Source organism: Equus caballus, chromosome 11 (assembly GCF_041296265.1).
Source record: "Equus caballus isolate H_3958 breed thoroughbred chromosome 11, TB-T2T, whole genome shotgun sequence".
Taxonomy (NCBI): domain Eukaryota; kingdom Metazoa; phylum Chordata; class Mammalia; order Perissodactyla; family Equidae; genus Equus; species Equus caballus.
This window is the reverse complement of record NC_091694.1, coordinates 34,829,490-34,853,451: the sequence shown is the minus strand read 5'-3', so window position 1 is coordinate 34,853,451 and position 23,962 is coordinate 34,829,490. Positions and strand designations below refer to the sequence as shown.

Here is a 23,962-nt window from a genome sequence, read left to right as displayed (position 1 = left end):
GTGCGCGCAGCGGATGGGCAGGGTTGCCTGGGTCACTGTCGGATGTGGACTGCAAGCGCCCACCACGCGGGCACAGGGCCCGCACCGGCCGAACTCACCCGCACTTGTATTGGTTGTGCGGGCAGGAGAGTCATCCATGTCTAGTGCGTGGTCCGTCTTGTCCTTCGGAACGCGACCGCCAGAAATCAGTCCGAGTGTCAGCGCCCGAGCCGGATTCAAGGCAGGTGTGTGGCTGCTTCTCTTTCTGGGTGCACGCCTTAAGTCGCAGCTCCCGCTGCGCACAGAGGGCACCACCACACTGGGCGCGAAGCACACAAATACGCACACACATACACACCGCGGGGGCGGGGGATGAATATTGGGGCTGCCCGAGAACGAAGATTGATTGTGGAGAGCGGGGAGGGGTTCAACTACAGGTGCGCACAGACACTCCGACCCCCACACTCGTCCCTCCCCACTACTGACCCTGGTGGACGTGCGCTGCCGAGAGCCGGAAAGAAACTCTAAGAAAGTGGCGGAGAGTGGAGAGAGGATGCCGGTGTTTAGGATGAGGGAGACTTGTGTCTCCGGTACCGGATGCGGCGAAAATTCGTTGGGTTGCGGGTCAAGAATGCGAGGGCCAGCATCAGCCCGCGCCGTGCCACCCTGCGCCCGGCGGAAGGGGCGCTCACCTCCCCATTCCAAGGACCCGCTCTCCAGACCGTCGGAGGGCTCGGGACTGGGTCGGGGCCGCAGACAGACACTGGGCTGAGTCCAGAGCTTGCCCGGAACTCCAGGTTCCTCCTGAGTCTTCCTGTGAGGGGAGGCGCGGGCTAGGGGGTCCCCGCGTTTCCCGAGTGCAAGGCCGCGTCCCGCTCCCGCCCACGCCGGCCCCACAGGGCTCTGTCACGGCTCCACTCACCGGCTCCCGCCACCTGGTTTCCGCTCCGGGACCTCGGCCGCCCGCGCCTCCCGACTCGCCCGCCCACCGGCCTCTCTTTCCAGCGCCCGAAGCCTCCCTCCGGAGAGCAGGGGCCCCGGGCGGCGCCGCGGCCGGGAGCGGGGTCGGAGGCCAAGCTGGGGCGCGGGCCAGAGCGGCCGGGCGGCCAGGCGCGGGAGAAGGAGGGCGCCCCCTCTCCTCTCGGGGCCGTGTCAATGCTTTGCACTTGGGGCCAGCGTGCGGCTGGGGGTCCTTCCCCAGGGCCCTGGAACCCGGGCGCCCCCGCCTCAGGCCCTTTCGGTGGGTCGGGTCGGCCCGCCGCGCTTTCGCGTCCGGGCGCAGGCAGCCGCGGGCGCGGGCGGCGAGGTGGGGGCCGGGGCAGGGGGAGGGGTCTCGGGGCCCGCTGGCCCGTCATTGGTTAATATTTTATTCTGTTGACATGTTTTCTTACTGCTGAGGCTTCCGACACCTTCTCCCCGGCCCCCCCTCCCGGCCGGAGCTTGGCCTGAGCTGTCAAAACCCCGCCCCCGGAGACCCACAATTGGTCCAAAAAGCGTAAAATCAGCAATCAAGGGGGGCCTGGCTCGTTAGCGCAGGGGATCCGAGCAGGGCAGGACATGTGAGATAGTCACAGTTTTCCAGAGATCACGACAAGATCTAACCAGTCGCGCGTGGTCCCCGGCGCCGGAGCGGGCCAGCCCAGCCCAGCCCAGCGCAGAGCCCCCGCCGCCCCCGCGCCCAGAGCCGCGCGCCCAGAGCCGTGCGCCGGACGGGGAGCAGGGAGGAACCGCCGCCGCGCTTGCCACCCGGGTCGCCCTTCCTCCGCTCGCGCCGCCGCCCGGGCCGGGGGTCCGAGCCGCGCGCCCCCGGCCCCGGCCCCTGGGCGCCTGGGCCGGATGTCCCAATGAGAGAGCCGGCGCTGGCGGCCAGCGCCATGGCTTACCACCCGTTCCACGCGCCACGGCCGGCCGACTTCCCCATGTCTGCCTTCCTGGCGGCGGCGCAGCCCTCCTTCTTCCCGGCGCTCGCACTGCCGCCGGGCGCGCTGGCCAAGCCGCTGCCCGACCCGGGCCTGGCGGGGGCGGCGGCCGCGGCGGCCGCGGCGGCGGCGGCGGCCGAGGCGGGGCTGCACGTCTCGGCACTCGGCCCGCACCCGCCCGCCGCGCATCTGCGCTCACTTAAGAGCCTGGAGCCCGAGGACGAGGTGGAGGACGACCCCAAGGTGACGCTGGAGGCCAAGGAGCTGTGGGACCAGTTCCACAAGCTGGGCACCGAGATGGTCATCACCAAGTCCGGGAGGTAGGGCGGTCGGCTGGCCGGCGGGCGCGCGGGCGGGCGGGCTCGGGGACCCGACAGCACTGACCAGCGCCGAGCCCGCCGCTCGCGGCTCCCGGCTCCAGCCCCCGCGCCACGTTTAGCTCCCACAGACAACCAAGTTGATTTGCTCATTTGGCACCGAGCGATTTTTTAAAAACTAAAATATCAAAATCGCCCGAATGAACTAAAAAGAAAACATGCTCTTAAAGAATAGTCCCAACCGTTCTACGTCCCAAAGCGAAGAGGCCCCGCGGCTCGGCCCTGGCGGGTCTCGGAGGTCTCGGCTGCAACTCCAAAGCCCCGCGGCCTCGCTCTGCTGCCTCTCGGTCTGACTCGGAGCCCCAGGGACATGCAGCGTCTCCCGGACTCTCCTCCGACCCTGCAGCCCAGAATGGGACTCGCACCCCGCTAGGCCCAGGCTGGCCTGCTGGTTCCCGCTGGCCGCTCTGTTCCCGGCAGCGAGCCCCGAGCCGGCCTAGGCGCAGCCTGACCGGGCCGGGATCCTGGTCCTGGCTGAGGAGCAAGGAGCTCCGGACGCACACGCCGCCCCAGGCCTTAAAGCCAGAAGGAAACCACAGTCCCCAAACCCTCCATCCTTCCACTCAGCCACCGAGAATCCAGGCCTCAGGCTCACCCTCTTCCCCCGAACTTCAGGGTCAGGGTTCTGTTCGGCGCTGTAACCCAGTTCCCCAAACAAACATCCTCCGAATTTATTTCTGGGAGCTTCAGTCTTAAGTGGGTATACTCCAGAAACTATTTTCGGGAAGATTCAAGAGAAGCGGGTATATTTCTAGAGGGCCTGGATTTCTTTCCTGGACATAGGCTTTCATCTCAGATGAGGGAGAAAGAGGGTCACCAGATCTGAGCATGGGACCACTAGGAAGCCTTATAATAAGAGAGGGTCTGACAGGCAGAAACGGTATCTCCCAGGAGTAACAACCACAGGTGGGGTCTCCCAGGCAGTAGTAAGGGGGCAGAACAGCGACAACAGGGAAACACAGACGGGGAAGCTCCAGGCAGTGGTGGTGTCCGTGCAGACTGCCCTCCGATACAGAGCCGGGTCCTATGGCGTCTCCCCCTTTCCCTTCCTCGCAGGCGGATGTTTCCTCCCTTCAAGGTTCGAGTCAGCGGCCTGGACAAGAAGGCCAAATACATTCTGCTGATGGACATTGTGGCCGCTGATGATTGCCGGTATAAATTCCACAACTCGCGCTGGATGGTGGCAGGCAAGGCCGATCCAGAGATGCCCAAACGCATGTACATCCACCCAGACAGCCCGGCCACGGGAGAGCAGTGGATGGCCAAGCCTGTGGCCTTCCACAAGCTGAAGCTGACCAACAACATTTCCGACAAGCACGGCTTCGTGAGTGCAGGGCAGGTGTGGGGATGGGGGTGGGAGACTGCGCACCTGGGACTGCGGGGAGGGGGGTGTGGGGGGGCAGCCAAGGCGACAGGATAGCTGGCTGAAGCCCCAGAGTGCCCCTGGCCGGGTTACTGCCCTGTGGCCTCTGCCGGCTGGGTTTGAGCCCAAAGGGCTCTGCTCTGCCAGCCGGGGGAATGCGGGGTGGGCTGGTGAGCTCCAGGCTGTTCACATCCTCTTCTTGGAAGGCCTTCGAAACCCCTTCCTAGAGTCCAGCCGGAGGCAGGTCTTGCCGGGACTCCATCTGCAGCCCCTGGGCTTTAGGTGCTGAGCTTGGAAGACCTGCCCACGACTTCAGCTTGTCCTCACCCTTCCCCAAGAGCGGTGCCCCCATCCCTCTCCCCAAACTAGGAGACTTGAAAGTTAAACCAGCCCCCTCCACACCCTCTCTGAGGCTCCGTTCCCTCCTCCAGCAGGCAGACGCCCTGCCAGGAGGAGGGAGTTTGGGAGCGCTCTCTCTTTCTGCCTGAGCCGGGGCCCCAGAGAATCGGAGGGGAGAGTTGATGGGGCAAAAAGGACTGCCTATTCGGAGGCAGAGCAGTCAGTGAGCCTTCCTTAGGTTCCAATCATCTCTCCATGAGGTTACTAGGGGCTTAGCAGTGACCCCAGGAAGAGAGATTGAGTGGAGTCGCAGGGGTTTTTATTTTGTTTTATTTGTGTTTTCAACTGGGGTAATTTTTTTTTAATGGAGAGAGAAACTGTGATAAAGAAAACTGAGAGGAAAATATAGGAGAAAGAGAAATACATGCGAGTAAAAGAGAAGAGAAGATAGGAGAAAAGAGCGGAGGGTTGGGGGTGGAGAAGGCAGAACCACGAGAGAGATGGAAAGAGGCCGGGTCCCCAGAGAGTAGAAATGCTCCGGCCAAAGCCTGGGGGCTGCCAGCTGACCCCCGCCCTCCCCGCAGACCATCCTGAACTCCATGCACAAGTACCAACCGCGTTTCCACATCGTGCGAGCCAACGACATCCTGAAGCTGCCCTACAGCACCTTCCGCACCTACGTGTTCCCCGAGACCGACTTCATCGCGGTCACTGCCTACCAGAACGACAAGGTGCGCGGGGCGGGCGGTGGGCCCAGCCTCTGCACCGATGCCCTCCCGCAAGTGCAGGCTCCAACCCCGCACTCACGCCTTCCCGCAGCCCCCTCCCCCGCCCCGCGCCCTCACAGTCCACTCTCCAGCACCGAGTCTCGCATCTGTAACCACAGCACCCACCGAAATCCCCCAGGTTCCCTCCCAAGCCCGCGACACGTACGCACAGGCTCCCCCGGGCGGGCGCGCGGACAGCTGGGCGCTCGTTGGGCTAGGGATGTTTACTTAGCAATTAGCAGAGACTGCGGGTCCGCGCTGACATTTTTACATTTTATTCGTTTATTTCTTGGCTCAGGGATGGGAATTTAAATGAAGAGAGGGCTCCCGAGGCATTCTGCGCAGGCTCTCCCGACGCTAGGAACCCGGGGCCCAGTTTTCACTCTTCCGGGGGAGCCAGGGGGCGGGACAGGTGACACAGCCCCCCAAAGCACCCCCCTCTGGGTCTGTCCAGGCCCGGGACCCCTTGGAGGTGCTTAGAGACTTCTCTTTCAAGCGGAAGGGCTTTTTCTGCTTGCTGCCTTTCTACACCCTCTCTGGAGGGACAGAGCACCACCCCACTAGGCCGGTACCTATGTGTACCACTCTCTGGTGAAGGAGAGTGTCCGAGTGTGCTGGTGGGGGTTCTTTCTGTCTTTGTGAACCGATGTGTCTGCGCGGGTACGTGTGAACCATTTGGGGCGCCTGGCATACGTGTGGAGGCGTGTGAATTCGTTTGGTTTCCGTGAGCACTTGTTTTATCTGTGTGTACTCGCGTGTGCGCGGGCCCGTGAGTGTGATTTGTCTTTGCGTGTGTCTGGGGACGTGCGTGCGCTGTGCTGTCTCTCTGCGCGCCTGCTCAGGTGCCGGGTTTGTTTAACCTGAGTGACCGCATGGACCTGTGTTCGTGCTTGGGCAGATTTCGATTCTGTGCGCACAGCTTTGGGCCTGTGTGTGCAAGTTGAGGGATTATGCCTCGAATAAAGTTTTTAGAGGAGGAGAGACCCTGTCGCTTTCCGAGAGGCCCGCCTGCCGGCCTCACCTCATCCTTCCGGCTCCGAGCGTCCCATCCCAGGCGGCGGGTACCAAGTGGACACAGCCCGGACTCTCCTCTGGGCCGGTAGCCGCCAACATCGGGGTGCCCCAGGCCAGGCTGGAAGAGCTGTATCCTGACCTGGCGCCGCCCCCTCGGTCCCCGCAGATCACGCAACTGAAGATTGACAACAACCCTTTTGCCAAGGGCTTCCGGGACACCGGGAACGGCCGGCGAGAGAAAAGGTGAGGGGTGCGCGGGACCGCCCTGAGGCGGGTGCCGTGGGGAACAGGGCGTGGGGATGTGCACGGTCCCCTCTGACCTGCTCCCTCGGATCGTCCCCAGGAAGCAGCTGACGCTGCCGTCTCTGCGCTTGTACGAGGAGCACTGCAAGCCCGAGCGCGACGGTGCCGAGTCGGATGCCTCATCTTGCGACCCTCCCCCAGCGCGGGAACCGCCACCCTCCCCAGGGGCAGCGCCTAGTCCACTGCGCGTGCACCGGACCAGAGGTGAGGTTCGGGCGTTCTGATCAAGGGGAAGGGGGAGGGGAGGGTCGCCTCAGGGCGCCGGGTTGGCCCTTTGCTCAGCGTCCAACTAATCGGAAGGCCTGGGGGAAGCGACAGCAGTGTGTCTGCGATGGGCCTTCCAACCCAGGACCCCCTGTGGGGACGGTCCTTGGTTCCCAGAAGATCTGGCTGGACTCCGAACGAGGTCCCTGGCTCTGTGTGACTCTGTGGCAGTAGTTTCTTTACAGGGCTCAGTTTCTCCCACAGTAAAAAAGGGGTCTTGGATTAGGTGACCCGCAGCTGCCCCTAGCCCGACGAGGCCCTAGAAGCTCCTCCGGCTTGGCCTCCCTGCGAGCGGGCCTTCCCAAGTCTCCCTCACGTAGCCCAGACCCCGGGAGAGGCTTCGCGTCTGGCCCTTCCCGGGCTCCTGCGACTCCGCGCGTCCTCTCTCCCCGCAGCCGAGGAGAAGTCGTGCGCCGCCGACAGCGACCCGGAGCCCGAGAGGCTGGGCGAGGAGCGCGCGGGGCCGGCGCTAGGCCGCAGCCCGGCCCTGGACGGCGGCGGCTCCCCGCGCCTCCCCGAAGTTGAGCGCGCGCGGGAGCGGCGCAGCCCGGAGAGGGGCAAGGAGCCGGCCGACAGCGGCGGGGATGGCCCGTTCAGCCTGCGGAGCCTAGAGAAGGAGCGCGGCGAAGGCCGGCGGAAGGACGAGGGGCGCAAGGAGGCGAGCGAGGGCAAGGAGCCCAGCCTGGCGCCGCTGGTGGTGCAGACAGACAGTGCGTCCCCCCTGAGCGCCGGACACCTGCCAGGCCTGGCTTTCTCTGGCCACCTGCACGGGCAGCAGTTCTTTGGGCCGCTGGGGGCCGGCCAGCCGCTCTTTCTGCACCCGGGACAGTTCGCCATGGGCCCCGGAGCCTTCTCCGCCATGGGCATGGGTCACCTGCTGGCCTCGGTGGCGGGCGGCGGCGGCAATGGCGGAGGCGGTGGGCCCGGGACCCCCACCGGGCTGGACGCAGGCGGGCTGGGCCCCGCGGCCAGCGCGGCAAGCACCGCCGCGCCCTTCCCGTTCCACCTCTCCCAGCACATGCTGGCATCTCAGGTAAGGCCTGCGATCTGGGGGCAGCACGATGGAGGGAGGAGGAGTGAGGTGGGCGGCTGAGGCGGGCATGCACTTGAGGGTGCCATAGGTACTCAGAGCTTCTAGCCTGGAGGACTCCGTCCTGGGGAGACCAGATGGACACTCCATGACACCTAGGTTCGGGGAGACTAAGCCTGTAAAGGCCAGGTCTGGCCAGAGTGCTGATTCTGACTCCTGTGTGACCTTGGGCAAGTCCCTGAGCCTTTTGGGGCCTGTTTCCTTCCCTGTAACCCCAGCACAGAGTGAGGCACCCATCAGACTCTTCCGCTCTGACACACTGGGGCTGCTCCTGGCTTTTGTGAAGTCTGCTTTCCTGGCCTTAGGACATTTTTCCTGGGAACAAAGACCCTTGGCTCACTGTCAGTCCCTGAAAGGCTAAGGTGGCTGGACAAAGGGAGCAGGAAGATTTGCAATATTTTCTAGACAATTGACCACCAAAATGACCCACCTCCCAGATGCCTCTGGCCCCTTTTAGGCCCCCCAGGAAGTCCTCTGGCCTGCCAAAGGACAGACTGTTCCTTCCCCCACCTTAGGTCTCCCAACTTCCCCAGCCAAACATCTCAGGGAAGAGGGGCTCAGTCCCCCAGGCCCAGGCTGAAATTCTGAGCTCTCAGGGGAGAGTTTATGAAACTGCGGCCAGCAGCAAACTAAGGAGATCCGATGGGCAGAGCGGCCTCTTTGGTTGCTTGGGTGGAATATTCCCTGTGGAAAAATTTGGATTCTCGTCATTCATTTTCTTCCCTCTGAGGTTTCTGGCAAATTGAACCCTTGAGATCTTATCTTAAGGGAAGGAAAACCGGAGTTCAGGTCTGAGAAGGCTCCTTTCGTTTAGAAGCAAATATTTTCAAAGTGGGGGAGGAGGTTCTGAAATGAGTTTTAAACAGAGCTCAGTGTGGGGGCTGTGTGGAGTGAGTGTTCAAGGCACTAACATCACATGTCTGGGGCTCTGAGCTGGCAAGGAAGCCTCTAGAAAATAGAGTTCAGGGCCTAGAAGCTTAATCTGCCCCCTTGGTTCTCTGTGTATGTGAATGCCTCCTCCCCAACAAATTCTGATAATAAGCAGGGGCATAACTGAGGCCATGGGGAAGTCAGGGCTTCTAGACACAGCCTAGTCAACAGGTGCAAGGCCAGGGTGAGAGTACCCAGTACTCAGGAGGCATCACTTGGTATACTACTGGTGGTTAAGTTCTCAAGCCGGCGTAGCCTGCCCTGGCCATCAGGTAGAGCCAAATTCTGGGAGATCTGAAGCCTCCCTCCTTCCTCCTGATGTGAGATGCCAGGTCTGAATGCCCAGTAGGGCTTGACCTTCTCAGGAAGGATATTTTCTCATTCCTGACTAAGCTACTTCTTTCCTTCTCCCTGCCTGAGCCAGGCCTGAGGCCTGGAAGCCCAGCACTGTCAGTTCCCTGCCCTCCTCCCCATACCCACATACTCTGGGGAGTGAGCCATTATCTCAAAGGTCAGATAATCCAAAAGTCGGGCTTCATGGACTCAGGCGGTGTTTATCCAGGGTTTCCTGGCTACTGTGCTCTCCACAGGCAGAGATTTTGCATTCCTTCCTCAGCTGCCACTGAGGTGCCGCCAGGAGTTCTTTGTAGAATAGTCAGACCAGTTTATAAACTGATTGGCATCTGTGCCCTTCTCCTGGCCCAGGCAGGAGACCTCTGAGCAGGTGGACAGGTAGAGGGAGAGTTTTTAAAGCTCCTCCCCCAGCCTGTGCTTCCTCAGCCCCTCCGAGCACCTGCAGATAGAAGGGCAGGGGAGAGACACTCTTTTAAGTAACCAGAACCTCCCAAGACAGCCAACCCTGCCTGCTCGCCACCTGGCCCCATGCCTGCCCGGTTTCCTCCCTCTAGGTCTTTGCCCGTGCTAGTCCAGCCACCTGGAATGTCCTTCCCTTCCTCCTACCGTAAGACCTGGCACAGAGCTGGATGGCACCAGGCCTGTGTATCATAACCTTCTAACTGGGTCTGGCCATAGACTGGCTCATGCCTACCTCTGCTGCTGCGGGTTATGGTTACATCAGCTCTGGTCTTATATTCCTAAAACAGTAGGGCAAGGATTCCCAGCTGTAGCACCACCCCCAGCACCCAGCCTCCCCTCAGGAACACCTTAGACAGGATGCCTAATCCTTGTTTCGTTCTGTTTCTTCCAGGGAATCCCAATGCCCACTTTCGGAGGCCTCTTCCCCTACCCCTACACCTACATGGCAGCTGCTGCGGCAGCGGCCTCCGCTTTGCCAGCTACCAGTGCTGCGGCTGCCGCCGCTGCCGCCGCTGGCTCCCTAATCCGGAGCCCCTTTCTGGGCAGTGCCCGGCCCCGCCTGCGCTTCAGCCCCTACCAAATCCCGGTCACCATCCCGCCTAGCACTAGCCTCCTCACCACTGGGCTGGCGGCGGAGGGCTCCAAGGCTGTAGGAGGCAACAGCCGGGAGCCTAGCCCGCTGCCCGAGCTGGCTCTCCGCAAAGTGGGGGCACCGTCCCGCGGCGCCCTGTCCCCCAGCGGCTCAGCCAAAGAGGCGGCCAGTGAACTGCAGAGCATCCAGAGACTGGTGAGTGGGCTGGAGAGCCAGCGAGCCCTCTCCCCCGGCAGGGAGTCGCCCAAATGAGGGAGCTGCCCAGCTCCTCTGCTGCCACGCAGGCCTCCCGGGCTGTCTGCCCCTGCTGCTTGGGACGTGTACAGCACAGAATGGGTATTTATTTAAATAAAGGAGCAAAAGCGGGCTGGAGCAGCCGGAATAGAGCCCCGACCAGCCAGCCGGGGCCTGGGACACTTCCCTGGGCCTCACAAGGAATCCGGCTGCGGGGAACACAGTCGCCTTGGAGCCACTGGCCTCGGTCCAGATCTGCTCCAGTGTCAAGGTGGCATGGGCCGGGGGCCTCTCCAGGTGCTCCGCCGCTGTGGGGAGGCCTCATCCCGGGCCCAGCGGTCTCTTCGGGAACCCAAAGGTGTAGGGGTCAGTGGTGAGAGCTTCGGAGGGAGCCCCAGAGCCGCTAGCCTCGGGCATGGACCGCTTGAGGATCTGGGGTGAGGGATGCTGGGGTCAGTGAAGACTGGTCAGTGCAGCCTTGAGCAGGGAGGGACCTGTTCTTTTAGTCTTCCCACAAGAGACAGGCGCCTCTCCCACCCCTGGGTCAGCGGAGGGAGTGGCACTTTTGTCTTGAGTCCCCAGGGAAAAAAAGATATTTATGAAATAAATGGTAATTTGTGTAAATAAGCTTTAAGGTTCACAGAATATGCAAATTGGTATTAATTTATTCAAAGGTGTACATTGCTGTGTACATAATATTTAGAGATTAACTCATAGCATTTAATTTTTTTTTTCATTTTACATGAGCATCTATATTGTACAGGGCTGGGAGGCGGGGGCGTCCTTGACTGCGGGAGAAGGCCCCGACCCCCAGAGGAGCTACCACCCTGCCAGCCCCTCGGCCCCTCCGCCCGGGCTTTGCTCGCCCGGCTCGCGGGCTCCACCTCAGGTTTTCACTTTTCGCTTCGGAGCGAGACGAAACGACAAAAACGCGAGAAAACAATAAAACGCTACAATGCGAAGTGAACCGCGCTGTGCGCTCTGTGGGCTGCGCGGGGCTGGGGCGCAGCAAGCGCGGAAGGAGGACTGGAGGCGGGGACAAAAGATCGGGCGTCCCCCGCGCGGCGGCGGCTGCACCCCAGGGGTCGCAGCACCGCTGGGGCCACGGGCGGAGCTGCGAGGCCGGGCGGCGCCGGCGCGGACCGCGGGCTGGGCCAGGAGGCGCCGAGCCACCTCGAGTACCCCGCGCTCCCAGCGCGGGTCGCGTCCCAGGCTGGCGGCCGGGCTCCCTCTGCTGGCCACACGCCTCAGTCGGACGCTCCAGCCACTCCGCGCCTGGACTCCAGCCTCCCTGTCTGGGGCACCATGGTGGAAACGAACCACGTTTAGTGCCTCTGGGTAGGTGGGGCTGGTAAGATGCTCCCTGCTCCCTCTCTCCCTTCCGAGGAGGGCTTTGGTCGTGGTCCCCCAAATACTACGAATCCTAGAATCCTTTTTCACCACTCTGCCTCCTGAACCTCAAAAACAAACATTCTGTGTCAGGGCTGTTGACTAGAGTGGCAAAGTCTACCCTGAAAATTCTCCCGTGTAACTCATCTAAATCTCTCTTGGGGCTTTGGGGCGTGTGGGTCAATAGGCTGTTTCCTTTCCTGCCTCACTTTCCCCCTGTATAATAATGGGCTCGGTTGGAGGGTCTCTCTGGGAGTCCCACTGTCAGTCTCCATCAGGCCTGTCTTTCCCCGAGACCCACTCCTGTAAGGACGGCTGCCTCCTGCCCCCATCCCGTGAGCTCTCAAGGGCGGCATCTCTCTCCTCTGCATCCAGCCAACAGGTGTCTCCAGCCCCAAATCCTAGCCGTGGGAAAGGGTGGGAGATGAGCGGGCTCTCCTTCAACCTACTCCTGGGTCTGTCCGTCAGTGAGCCCCCCACCTCCTTCCCCGTTCTCTCCTCTATTTCTTGAGGATCCATGATGCCCTGGCCGAGTATGCTGCCCACCTTGGGTACTTTGAGGGGCGGGAGGTGCTGGCCTCCAATTCACCAGGAATACCAGTGATGGTGAGATGGAGGAAGGGTAAAGGTGGAGGTGGAATTGACGGTATCCGGACCTCCAAAGGCCCAGAAACATTCGTGGGCTGACTCATTTGCAAGGACAGAGAACCAGGTCCGCCTCTTCCAGGGAGGGAGCTGGCCCCAGGCCGCGCTGAATTCGGCGAGGGGCTCGGCCAGCGTACGAGTGAGAGGGCGCAAAAGACTCTGTCCCAGCCCCGGGAGGGTGGACTCCGGCTTCCCTGCCTCTGATCGTTGGGAGGGCACGACAGTGAAGCGGCAGTCCAGGAACGGGGTGGGCAGAGAGGCCCCTTTCTCAGTTCGAATAGAATCTCTCGTGGACAGTGTGCTTATTCGAGGTTGCTTTGGGCTAAAAATGCCTCTAAAATTCGAAGAACAGGGGCATTTCTTCCCGCTTCTCACTGTCAGCACGTCTAGGAAGGAGAGTTGGGAAGAGGCGGCGGGTTTACGGCAGCCTGCGGAGCGGGATGCTGACACCAGGGGGCAGCACCGACCTGGAGCCGCGGGAGGGGCCGTGGGCAGAGCGGGGAAGCCGCGGAGGGCGGCTGCAAAGGACGGGTAGGCCGTCCCTGCTGAAGCACCCCGGGTGCCCTGGAGTGATACTCCAGGGCCTCGAGAGGCCCCGGGCCCCGAGTGCATCTTGGAGAGTCGTCGCCCCTTTGCCCCGCCTCCCGCCGCGCACGTTCCCTGCCGCAGTCTCCCTCGCAGCGCTCCGCTGGGTCCCAGCTGCGAGCCTGAGTTCGGCTGCGGGAACCGCGTGGCCGGCAGCAGAGCCTTGTCCCAGACAAAGGCCAGGCCGCTCCCTGGCCCAATTAAGCCACCCGCCTCCCGGCCCTCATTGTTCCCGGGGTCGCCAATTAGCCCAGGCGCCCCGCGTCCCGCCGCTCCGGTTCCCCAAGCCCTCCTTAACCCTTCAGGGCCTGGCATCTGCGGCCCTAGACGGCGGAATCGCCAGCGCGCGGACGTGTGTGGAGGGCATGTTTGGGGGGAATGGGGATTGAGGGGTCGCTGTGGCTTGTTGGTGACCTGGCTTGTCGCCGCGGGACGCTGTGCGTTGAGACTATGGGGTCTGAGAGGGAATTGTGCATGTCGGTGCAGGATTGTGAATGTGATTCACAGGGGAGCCCTGAGACGGGGTGTGGGTGTGGGGGGCTCCGTGAGACCCCTGGCGGCTAGGCAGCATGGATTGCGAGACCTAGAGGACTTCATTTCCTCTTCGGTTAATCCGAGTCGTCGGAGCCCTCCAGTCCTTCCTCCCCCGCCCCCCTGCAAATGCTGCTGAGAAGGAAATCTTGAGCATTAGTGGCCTGGCCCTAACATCGAGCAGGGCACAGAACTGGGGTCCGCCTCCCCGGCGTACTGTGGGCGCCCACGCAGGGCACCCCGCCGAGTCCCAGCGGCGCATTCAGCTTGCTGCGCCTCAGAACGCTCACAGGTGAACGCCCTAGCTCGAGGCCCCGACCCCCACCCCCCATATCCCCGTATAGGACGGTTCAAGGGGCAGAGTCTCGACGAGACTGAGATTTAAACTGAGCCTGCCTTCCTCCCTCGCTTTGGGAAGTAGCAAAAATCCAGTCCCACTCTGTCCCCTCCTTCGCCATTCTCGACCCCAGATTTCGGAGCACCAGCCCCGGGAGGCAGGGTCGGGCGAGGGGCCGAGCGCTCCGTGCTCTAGGGACTGGGCAGCAGACGGGAGACCCATGCGCACCTGAGGAAGGAGTGAAAGGGAAAGGAGCCTGAGCTCCAGGTCTTCTCTAAGCACTTCCCAGAGAGCGCCCTGGGAGTGCAGCCTGGTCACTCCTCGCTGAATGCGTTGATGCCTCTGTTCGAACATGCCTGGGACTCTGATTTGCCATTGGAACGCCTTTTGGCCTCTCTGGAGGCGCAGATCCGCTCGCCCCACCCCGCACCCACTCCCGAAGCACCGGGTTCCCAGAGCCGATGGCCGCCTCTGTTTTCCCGGCGCCTCCTTGAGGCACCTCCCGTAGCTCCGGGCCGGGAATGAACTTGGAGCTTGCCCGGTCCGCGGACTGCGGCAACTCCCCAAGTGTCCACGAGATGGCGCTCCAGGCCAGGGGCCGGGCTCGGCCGGACAGCTCGCCCGGGGCTAGAGCCCGAGGTAGACGTAACCCCCCCAGCAAGATGGACAAGGAGACTAGAGTCACAGACAGACGTAGATCTAGGCCCAGAGACGGGCACAGGCAGCCGAGGGACGGAGGTGTGCTGCGGGGCCCGAATAGGGCTCTGGACGGGGTTGAAGAGACATGGGCGGGAGGGCCTGAGGCTCGGGGTGGGGCCTCCTTTCCTTCTCCTTGGGGCCGCCCTGCCCGTGCCAACTCTCCCACCTACCAGGCCCCGGCTGCAAACACCGACCGGCCGCCTTCTGTGTGCCCGGCTGGACTAGGGCCCTCGCGATCCCTCTCGCGACAGGAGGCTGCCTGACTCCGGCCTTATGGGCCTCTCAGAAGCGGGACTGTGGGCTTGGATCCTCCGAGCTCCAGAAGAAGGCGTTGGCCAGCGCGGCCGAGGCGATAGTGCCGGGGTATGAGGATAGGAGGTTGAGGCGGCCCCAGGGCCAATGGGCAGGATCCAGTCCTCCTACCGACGGGAGGTCAGCTTAGGCTCCTTCCTCCAGCTCACCTGCCCCACTCTGGTCTTCAAGATCGAGCTCGGTTGGGCAGGGTGGCCCCCCTGGGGTGAGCCCTGCGGAGCTGCTCACCTGGGGTCCTGCCTCCCTAGGCCCCGGGTGCCAGAAGTTCCAGGGATGGCTTGGGTCTGCGTTGTTCCAGTGGAAGGTGGTGGGGAATGGGCAAGGCACACGGGTCAGCCTGAGAATCTCTCCTTTGGGTTAAAAGCCACCAAGGTTCTGGGCCAGGTTTAAATGAGAGAGTGGAGACGTGTGGGGCCCGGTGGCCGGCCGCCAGTTTGATTTGGGGGCGAGATTTGGAAGCCTGATTCCAGCTGACGCTTAAGGCTCCCAGAGGGTTCTGGCACTGTTGGAAATGATCGCTCACATTATTAACCAAGGGCACACAGCTAGAAAGCAGCCCAGTGAACACCACTTGGCACAGTCACCAGCTTGTGTGACCCTAGCCGGGCGTCTTCGTGCACTAGGCTTCCAGCTCTTTCCCTTTCAATGTATAACAGAATAGGATCAAACTTTTGGTAATTTAGTAGTTATCTAAACCTCCATCTACTGCTGAAGCAAGGGAGATAGGTACAAAGTCAAGCTTTGGCTCTAGCTGTATGACCTTGAGACATGTGACTTTTTTTCTCTGGGCCCCAGAATCCTCCTCCTGAAAATACGTGATCTGGACTAAAATCAGATTGATCTCTGAGTGCCCGGTCAACCTTGGGCCAGTTCCCAGAGACCAGCCCCCCACCCCCCCACCCCCCCACCCCCACCCCCCGCCCTAGGCTCAACTTCTCCAGATGAGAGGCAGGGACTATACTTCCATTTAATGTTTTAGGAACCTAAGCCTGGAGGACAGGTGAGGTCATCCACAGCCCCCGGCTGCTGTTGCTGAAATTCTCGGGGTGGGGGCAGGGTTGGTGGCCAGGAAGAATTTATGGTAGGAGAAATCCCCTCAGGGAACCAACTAGCCCCAGTACCTCCCCTCCCTGTGGGATGTGGTTATTGCCCCCCTCCCTGCTTTCCACCCTGGAACAAACCCCAGGAGAGGCAAAGACTGGTGGAGAGTGATGTTGGTACATAGCACCAATTTGTTGACTGACTGTGACTTCTTTCCAAAGAGAGAAGAGGTTACTGATGGAGGGCATTCAGGCACCTGTGTTTAAGGGTGCTCTTCAGACCTAGGGTACGCAATGGGCTAATTCCTTACCTGTGTGGAAGGCTTTGTGGCATTCAAAGCACTTTCACATATGAGGTCTCGCTGAATCCTCACTGGCAGGGTGTTGATTATGAATCCCCATTTCATGATGACACTGAGATTCAGAGAAGTGCCCCCAGGCCATCCAATAAATAAAGGAAGAGCTCTTTCACAATCCCAGGGGCCTGGTCCTTGGAAATGTTAGCTGAGGAAGTGATGATGGGTGAGAGTCAGCCTCCGGGCTGGGAAAGGACAAAGGGGCTGGGCGAGTGTCTTCTGTGGCCCACCAGGAGGCGTGTCCAAAGGGGAAGCAGTCTGACTCAGAGCCCAAGTCCAGGAGACCAGGAGAAAGACGGCCTCCTCCTTTCATGTTAGCCCAGCAAGTTCTGCCAGGGACCCCTGGTGGGGGGAGGGGCTTCTCTGGTATAAAACAATCGCAAAGGTGTTGACAGGTTACCTGAGATGTCACATGGCAAGTGCTTAGCCCTGGATGGCTCATGTTTGCTCTCCTTATTATTGACTTCCGTCCCAAAGAGAACACCGTGTTCTTTGGCCGCATGGCGCCTTCTCCTCAGCCTGATGGGAGGAGCTGTGGAACACCTACATTGTGCTTAGCATACATTTTCTTATTTAATTCTCAGTACTGGGCTGTGGGTATGATTATCCCCATGCCCATTTTTCAGAGGAGAAAACTAAGACTTAGACCTGCCCAAGGTCATGCAGCTGCTAAGAAGCAGGTCCTAGGTCCCACCAAGGTGTGGCCAACAACAAGCCTGTGCTCTCTCCTGGAGCCCTGAGACTTCCTGCTCTATAGGCCTGGGGCCTCCGAGTCCCACTGGCATTTGACCCAGCTCCCTGTGGCAGGCTCTTGTGGGACTAGTTCTTATTTTATTTAGCGCTAGACTGGCTGGTCGGTTCCTTCACCTTGCCTCAATTTGGGCTCTTATTCCCTTCTCAAAGGGACTATCCATCTTTCCAGCTTCGGCCTCCCACCAATGTCCTGGTGTGCCCATAGCAGTTCTGGTTTTAGTATTGATATCTCACGCTCTGAGAAACCCCTTAATTCTCAGCAAGTCACCCAAAGGTTACCCTACCACTCACACAGATACCCACACACAGGTTCCCCCCATAGACACACATGCATGCATGCACATCGAGATCCATACATAGCATGCTAATGCCCACACACACAGACATGCAAATATATACATATATAGACCCCCACACAGAGGCACACTCACTTAACAACCACAGACAAACACATGGACACACATACAAACACACAGAGACATGCACACACAGGGACACACAGAGACATGTGCACATACAGAGAAACACACTCAGACAGACACACACATGCAAACACACAGAGACTTACCCACACGAAGATGCTTGGTGGGGGTGGTGTTCCAAGGAGGAACCAGTTGCGCAGCCTCTCCAAGGCTCTGAGGTTCCCCCCTGCCCCCAGTTTGCTGGGGCCAAGCCCTTTCCCACCCCACCCCCTCTGCATTGCCACATCTCCTCTGGGAGCGGATATACTTGTTTAAGATCTCTGTCTCCTACGAGATCACTGGCTCCCTCAAGGTGGGGCTGGTGTCTGTTTTACTCATTGCTGGGTCCCCAGAACTAAAACTGCTTAACACATGGCAGGGGTCTAAAAAGCATATGCTGAAAGAGTGAACGAATGAGTGAATGAAAGAAGTGCTTCCTCCAAAAGCAGGGCCCACACCTGGTCCCTCCAGGACGTGTTTGCCCAGGCCCTGGGTCAGAAGCTCCAAGTCCGCTTGGAGTCAGCCGCAGAGAGCCCCTGACCTCAGTCCCAGCCGACGGGGCCTCCTCTCCCTCCTGAGTGAGCCCCAGGGAGGGTGCATATCTGTGTGAGGACTTGCCTCTGCAGGAGAAGGGGCCGGGCTGCTATGGTCTGAATGTCTGTGTCCCCCTGCCCCCCACATTCATATGTTGAAACCTCACTCCCAAGATGACGGTGTCAGGTAGTGGGACCATTAGAGGGTGAGGAGGTCATTAGGATGGAGCCCTCATGAATGGGATTAGTGCTATCATAAAAGAGACCTCTTCCCCCTTCCACCATGTGAGGATACAAGGAGACATCTGTGACCTGGAAGAGGACCCTCACCTGGCCATGCTGACGCCCTGATCTTGGACTTGCAGCCTCCAGAACTGTGAGAAATAAATGTCTGTTGTTTCTAAGGTACCCAGTCTGTGGTATTTTGTTATAGGAGCCTGACTGGACTAAGACACCGCCCATCGACAACCAGGCCCTCCCAGTCCTCACTCCCGGCTCTCTGGCATGCTGGGTGATTCTCTGTTCCCCAGGGGCTCTGGTGTCCTCCGGCCTCTGGGCCTTTGCTGCCACAGAGCCCCTACTTGGAAAGGTCCACCTCTCCAACCCGCCCCCCCCCAACTCCAGGGCAAGCCTCTCTTCCTGGGAAGCCTTGGGTGCCTCCCAGCATGTCAGCCGCGGGTCTTTCCTGCAGCGAGGACTTTCCTGAAGCGCAGAGGGAGGAGGTCGCTGCCCTGTTTAAAGTCCTCCAAAGGCTTCCCATGCTCTTGGGGTTAAGTCCAGACTCCTTAACCTGGCAGTGGGGTCTGTGTGAGTCCTGCCTGCTCCCTCCCACCCCCAGGGCTCCACTCCCACTGTCCACCTGCCCAGGTCTAGGTTGATCTTGCTGACCTTGCCTCGGGCCTTCTCTCACTCACATGCTCTTCCCTCTGCCTGGAATCTCTTCTTGTCTCCCTTCAAAACTCAGGCCCATTGGGCCCTTCTCCGAAAGCTTCCCTTCGGCTTTCTCCCTTCTGAGTGAGGTGCACGCACAGATCATTTCATAGTATTCAATGAATGTGTGATTTGGGCAAATTATCTTATCCCTCCCACATCACATCTTCAAAATGGAGATAACAGTACCTAGCTTGTGGAGTTGTTTGAGGATTCAGAGGGATGCTATTTATAACAGCAGCTGGCACAGAGAGTGGCACAGTGGACACTGGTTCCTGCCCCTCCTGAGGAGGCCTTGCCCCTTTGGAGGAGCTTAGGGGAGCCTGAGAACGGGGACCTGGGGGCCATTTGGGGCAGGGGAAATTCTCCTCTGCCCTGGGCAGCAGCCAGGGTTGAGCCCACCAGAGCTGGGTGACCCCTCCTACCCTTAAGGCCAGCGCAGGCCAATGAAACTCTGCTGTCTGGGGGGACAGGCTGCCAAGTCCCTGAGCCTGGGAAACCTGGCCTAGATTTGGGGGCTTAGGCTAAGGGATGGCCTGAGAGGCCCGTGTGTTGGTTGGGATTCTGCAGCTGAGGACAGACTAGGAGACTAGGCTGCTGCAGAGAAATCCTGAGGCAATGAACCCTAGTGTGCATGCCCGCTGATGGGGCCTCCCCTCTCTTCTGAAGAACTCAGGCCCAGGGAGGGGGCCTTTCTTGCTGGAGGGAGTGCTGCTGGTGACCTGGCTGGATCAGTGTCCCTGTGAGGCGCCTGGGCAGGGGGCAGTGTCTTCCTCTTACCACTAGGTGGGGATCTGGAGTTGTCCAGCCCTGGAGTCTGGGGCTTGGGCTTGGGCTTGGTTGGGCCTGGAGCCCCCGCCCCTCCTGCCTCAGGTCTGTTTCAGGCCAGGGGTTCCTAGGCTGCTTGGCTGCCATCCCTGGGGGATCCAGCCCCACTCTCTGTGCCTCCACTCTAATTTCTGGCTAGGTCTTGCTGCCAGACAAGGCAACGAGGGAAGCGAACACAAGCATGGACTTTGTGCAGACGGGGAGACCCAAGTTCAAATCCCAGCTGCGCCCTTGTTTCTGGTCTTGGCCCCGTGAGCATCAAGTGTCCTTGTCTTGGGGTTTTGCGGTGTCCCAGAGAAGCCTGGCCTAGTCCCCTCTCTCAGGCTGCCCACAGATAAACATGAGATAGAACATGGCAGGTCCAGAGGGAAGTGGGAATAAAGGGCTCTCAGCTGTTCATCCTCCAAGACAGGATAAACCCCACATTCCTTCTGTCGGGAATGCCCTTTTGCCCCTCCTGTCCTGTCTCTCTAAATGCTTCATTACTTTCCAAGGCTCCAGTCAAAGGTCCTTTACTTCATCATTCTGTATCTGGCTCCTCCTTCCTCCAATCCTAGCCTCCTGCAGTCCTAGTATGTCCCTCTCTACTGGACCTGGTTCGCTGGGTCAGAGATTTGGGCTGGGTTCAGGCTTCTGGCACAGAGGAGGTGCTTACTGCACATACGAGAATGCTGCCAGAAGATGAGGAAGACTTCACAGAGAGGTGCCCAGAAAAGATGGGCAGAGCATTCCAAAGGCCCAGGGGCAGGATACCAGTGGAGAAGGGGGAGCTCAGAAAAAGGTGTGAGCTCTGCTCTGGGCAAGCAGCTCTGAGCAGAAGGCCCTGAAGGCAGGTCCAGGAGGGCAGAGGTGGCTAGGAGACTGTGGGAGGAGAGGAACTGGCTCCTTAGAGGCCCTCCTTGGAGCTCAAATCCCAAACCTGCAGCTTGTCTGGCCACATTGTGGGGCCAGGGCCTGGGACTAGTCCAGCCTCCCCTGGGGGTCCTGGTGCCATCCCTATGCCCTCCCCACCCCGCCATGCCCCATCTCCTCCTTAACCACCACCTCAGGGATAATTAGTGGAGCCAAACCCTGTGATGGGGCTGGGAACCCAGGTGGCTCCCTGTGTGCCCTGCTGGGGGCAGTTTTCAGTTCTTTCCCTGGCTCCGTTTTCCAGGGGAACAGAGTGGGAAGAGCTTGGACTGTGGGGTCAGACAGACCTGACTTTCGATTGGCTCTGCTACCTCTCAGCTGGGTCCCCTTGGGCAAGTAACTCCACCTCTCTGAGCAGAGCTGGTTTCCTCACCTGTGGAATGGGAATGAGAATACTCCCCCGCCCCCCAGGTTGTCGGGAGGTTTAAGGAGCCAATGTGTTTTACCACAAATTGTTGTGCCCTTTGTCCTCCCTTGAGGGCCCAGGAGTAGACTACATTTGATCCTTCTCTGCTCCCAACCGGGCCCCCTCAATGCCTCCCACAGTGGTCCCCAGTCACCCCCCCACCACCCATGGTGCCCCTCCCCCCAGCACAGTGCCATCTTCAGGAGAGAAGCTGAACTGCTTGCTGAACTTGCCCTTCTCACATGGACGCAGGGAGCGGCTGCTGGTGAACCCGAGTCTCGGGCTGGTTTGTGGCGTTGGTGTGGCTTGCCCTCAGGACTCTTCCCATGGCCCTGCACACTGCCCTCCTAAATGCCCAGGGCTCCCCAGGCACCTGTCTTTCTGCACAGTGCCCTGTTTTCCAAACCTTCCCCACTTTCCCACCTTGCCGGTGGAGACTTAACGCTTCCCAGGGCTCCCTCCTTTGGAGCCGTGCTGGGTGAAGGCCCATTTCACTTACTGTGTTCCCCCCCGCAGGTGCCATGCTTGGAGCTGCCGTCAGCACCTGGGGATCAGACTCTGGCCTGGGTCCCAGGGCATCATTTCAGAAGCTCAGAAGTCTCCGTCCCACCACAAAAAGGCGCTGACCCCTCTACCTCCATCAACCCTGGGCTAAGGATGAGTGATAATTTCCTTTCTCTCCCATTGACAGGCGGGAAAACTGAGGTTCAGAGAGCCCAAAGCAGGTTCCACAAGTGGGACAATATGAAGGATGGACTCAGGGAAGCAGAACATGGAGCTTTGAATTGTTTCTTCAAAGCCACTTGTTTTTTCCTTGGTGCAGGTGCCCCCTCCTCCCCAGAGCTCATCCGTCTTTCCCCTGACGGAGGAGGGATTGGGATGAGAATCCTCACCAGTTCAGACACCAGAACCAGCCACACTTGAGGGAGCTGCTCTCCCACTTTGGGAGCCAGAGGTCTCTTCCCACCAGTGAAAAGGCAGAGACTAGGAAGGGGTTAACTATTTTCACTTTCACATCACTTCAACAAATGTGTACCGAGCAACTTCTACACTGCTGTGTGCCGGGCACACTGCCTCACTCTCGCGGAGGCACTGGTCTCTTTGTTTGCTTTTTCCTTTTAAATATTGAGATATAATTCACATACCATAAAATTCATCCTTCAAAAGTGTACACATCAGTGGTTTTTAGTATATTCACAAGGTTGTGCAACCATCACTGCTATATAATTCCAGAACATTTTCATCACCCCAAAAAGAAACCCTGACCCATTAGCAGTCATTGTTCCTGCCCCCAGCCCTTGGCACCCACTAGTCTACCTTCTGTCTCTATGGATTTGCCTATTCTGGACATTTGCTATAAATAGAAGCATACAACACGTGTTTTTTTCTGGCCGGCTTCTTTTACTTACCATACTATTTTTAAGGCTCATCCATGTTGTAGCAAGTATCAGTACTGTTATTCTTTTATATTCCTGAATAATACTCCATTGTATGGATAGACCACATTTTGTTTATTCATTCAACAGTTGATGGAAATTTGAGTTGTTTCCACTTCTTGGCTATTATGAATAATATTGCTATGGACATTCATGTACAAGCTTTTGTGCAGACATATGTTCTCATTTCTCTTGGGTCTATGCCTTGGAGTGGAATTGCTGGGTCAAATGATAACTGTTTCACTTTTTTTTTTTTTTGAGGAAGATTAGTTCTGAGCTAACTGCTGCCAATCCTCCTCTTTTTGCTGAGGAAGACTGGCCCTGAGCTAACATCCGTGCCCATGTTCCTCTACTTTATATGTGGGATGCCTGCCACAGCGTGGCTTATGCCAAGTGGTGCCACGTCTACACCCGGGATCCGAACCGGCGAACCCAGGGCCGCCGAAGCAGAACGTGCGCACTTAACCACTGTGTCACTGGGCTGGCCCCTGTTTCACTTTTTGAGGAACCTCCAAACTGTTTTCCAAAGTGGCTGTACCATTTTACATTCCCACCAGCAATTCCTTGCCATTCCTCGAAAATGCCGGGCATGCTCCCCCTGGCTCCCCGACTTCTTTCTTGGCGAGGCCATCCTTGGCCATCCTATGTACAATGGTAACCCACCTTCACACTCCCCACTCTCTTCCTCCTGCTCACTGGTTTTTGTTAGTGGTGTTATTAACATCTGACATGCTATGCATATTTTACTTATTTTGTTTATTGTCTCCCCTCACTAGAATGTGAGCTTTGTTTTGTTCATTTTGCACATTGCTTCTAGAATGTGCCTGGCACAAGCATCTATTCACTAAATGTTTGTTGAGTAACACATGATGAAGACATGAAGGGTGCTGTGCTGGGCACACAGAGTGGAACATGGGACAATGGGCCCACCTTTTGGATAAGACGCTGTTTATAGACAGGGCAACACTTTAGTCAAGAGATTTGAAAGGTGACAGTTAGAGAGGGTGTTCCACTGCGACATCCGTGCCCTGCATCAGCCCTGTCTGTCCCCCTCCAGGACTCGTTCTGCCGGACACCGGATGTGAAAGCTGCTTGAGAGGAAAGGCTATTGGCCTTTCCCATGCCAGGAATGAGGGACAGACGGTCCCAGCTGCCGAGCCGACCCAGTGAGTCTTTTATGGCTTCACCTCAGCCGGCCTCTAGGCACATTAGTCAGGAATCTTTCAGTGGCAAGGGACAGAAATCCAGCTCAAGCTGAACAGAAAGAGCAGTTCACCCGGTCATGTGGTACCTAGAAGGTCAGGGGAGGGGGCAGCTGGCCTTCAGACTGCTGAGGGCCAGGGGCACAAATGTCCCCAGGCTCCCTCACTCTCTGCCTTCTCTCTCATTTCTTTTACTTGTATGTTGGTGTCATCCTCTCCTACCACAGATGGGCGTCTTCACGGGACAGGGAGCTCAGCTGTGGGCAGCTGTGGGTTACAGAAATCCAGCTTAGTGGCCCAAGAGGAAAGGAAGTTAGTCTGCCTATCCCTTCAGAACAACCTGGGTGACACTCTGATTGGCCTAGCTGGGATCACGTGCTCACTCCTCTCATGCACCCGTACAAACAACCCACTCCCATCTGCCACTGTTGTCTGTTATAGTTTCACCAGAAAACTGGGCTTGCTGGTCTCTCACAAAATGCCTGCTATGTGCCAGGTACTTCACAATATGATTTCTTCTAATCCACACAACTGCCCTGCAGAAAGATATACTGGTCAGGCTCTTTGGGTCCCAACAGACAGAAGGCCAACTCAAATTAGCTGAAGCCAAAAAGGGAATG

General features: G+C 59.0%; 1 protein-coding gene and 1 long non-coding RNA gene across 2 annotated transcripts in view; one reads left to right on the top strand and one right to left on the bottom strand.

Annotated features, from left to right (window-relative positions):
* Positions 1 to 1,985, bottom strand: part of LOC138916272 (uncharacterized) — a 67,067-nt gene extending 65,082 nt beyond the window's left edge. Inside the window, exon 1 of the long non-coding RNA XR_011423296.1 lies at positions 1,863 to 1,985. This is a non-coding gene — a long non-coding RNA (uncharacterized lncRNA). The remainder of the gene's footprint in view (positions 1 to 1,862) is intronic.
* Positions 1,585 to 10,954, top strand: TBX2 (T-box transcription factor 2). Its single transcript, XM_023652954.2, has 7 exons — positions 1,585 to 2,218; positions 3,332 to 3,599; positions 4,562 to 4,708; positions 5,925 to 6,001; positions 6,102 to 6,265; positions 6,721 to 7,358; positions 9,553 to 10,954. Exons 1-7 carry the CDS (start codon positions 1,824 to 1,826, stop codon positions 10,003 to 10,005), a joined length of 2,142 nt encoding a protein of 713 aa, XP_023508722.2. The 5' UTR covers positions 1,585 to 1,823; the 3' UTR covers positions 10,006 to 10,954.
* Positions 10,955 to 23,962: the final 13,008 nt, after the last annotated feature.

What these genes read in the sequence shown, in the direction of transcription:
- TBX2 (XM_023652954.2), top strand. Translation starts at nt 1,824, where the DNA reads ATGAGAGAGCCGGCGCTGGCGGCCAGCGCCATGGCTTACCACCCGTTC. An exon ending in TTTCCGACAAGCACGGCTTC is followed by an intron (nt 3,600 to 4,561) that starts GTGAGTGCAGGG and finishes CCCTCCCCGCAG; the next exon opens with ACCATCCTGAACTCCATGCA. An exon ending in GCGCGTGCACCGGACCAGAG is followed by an intron (nt 6,266 to 6,720) that starts GTGAGGTTCGGG and finishes CTCTCCCCGCAG; the next exon opens with CCGAGGAGAAGTCGTGCGCC.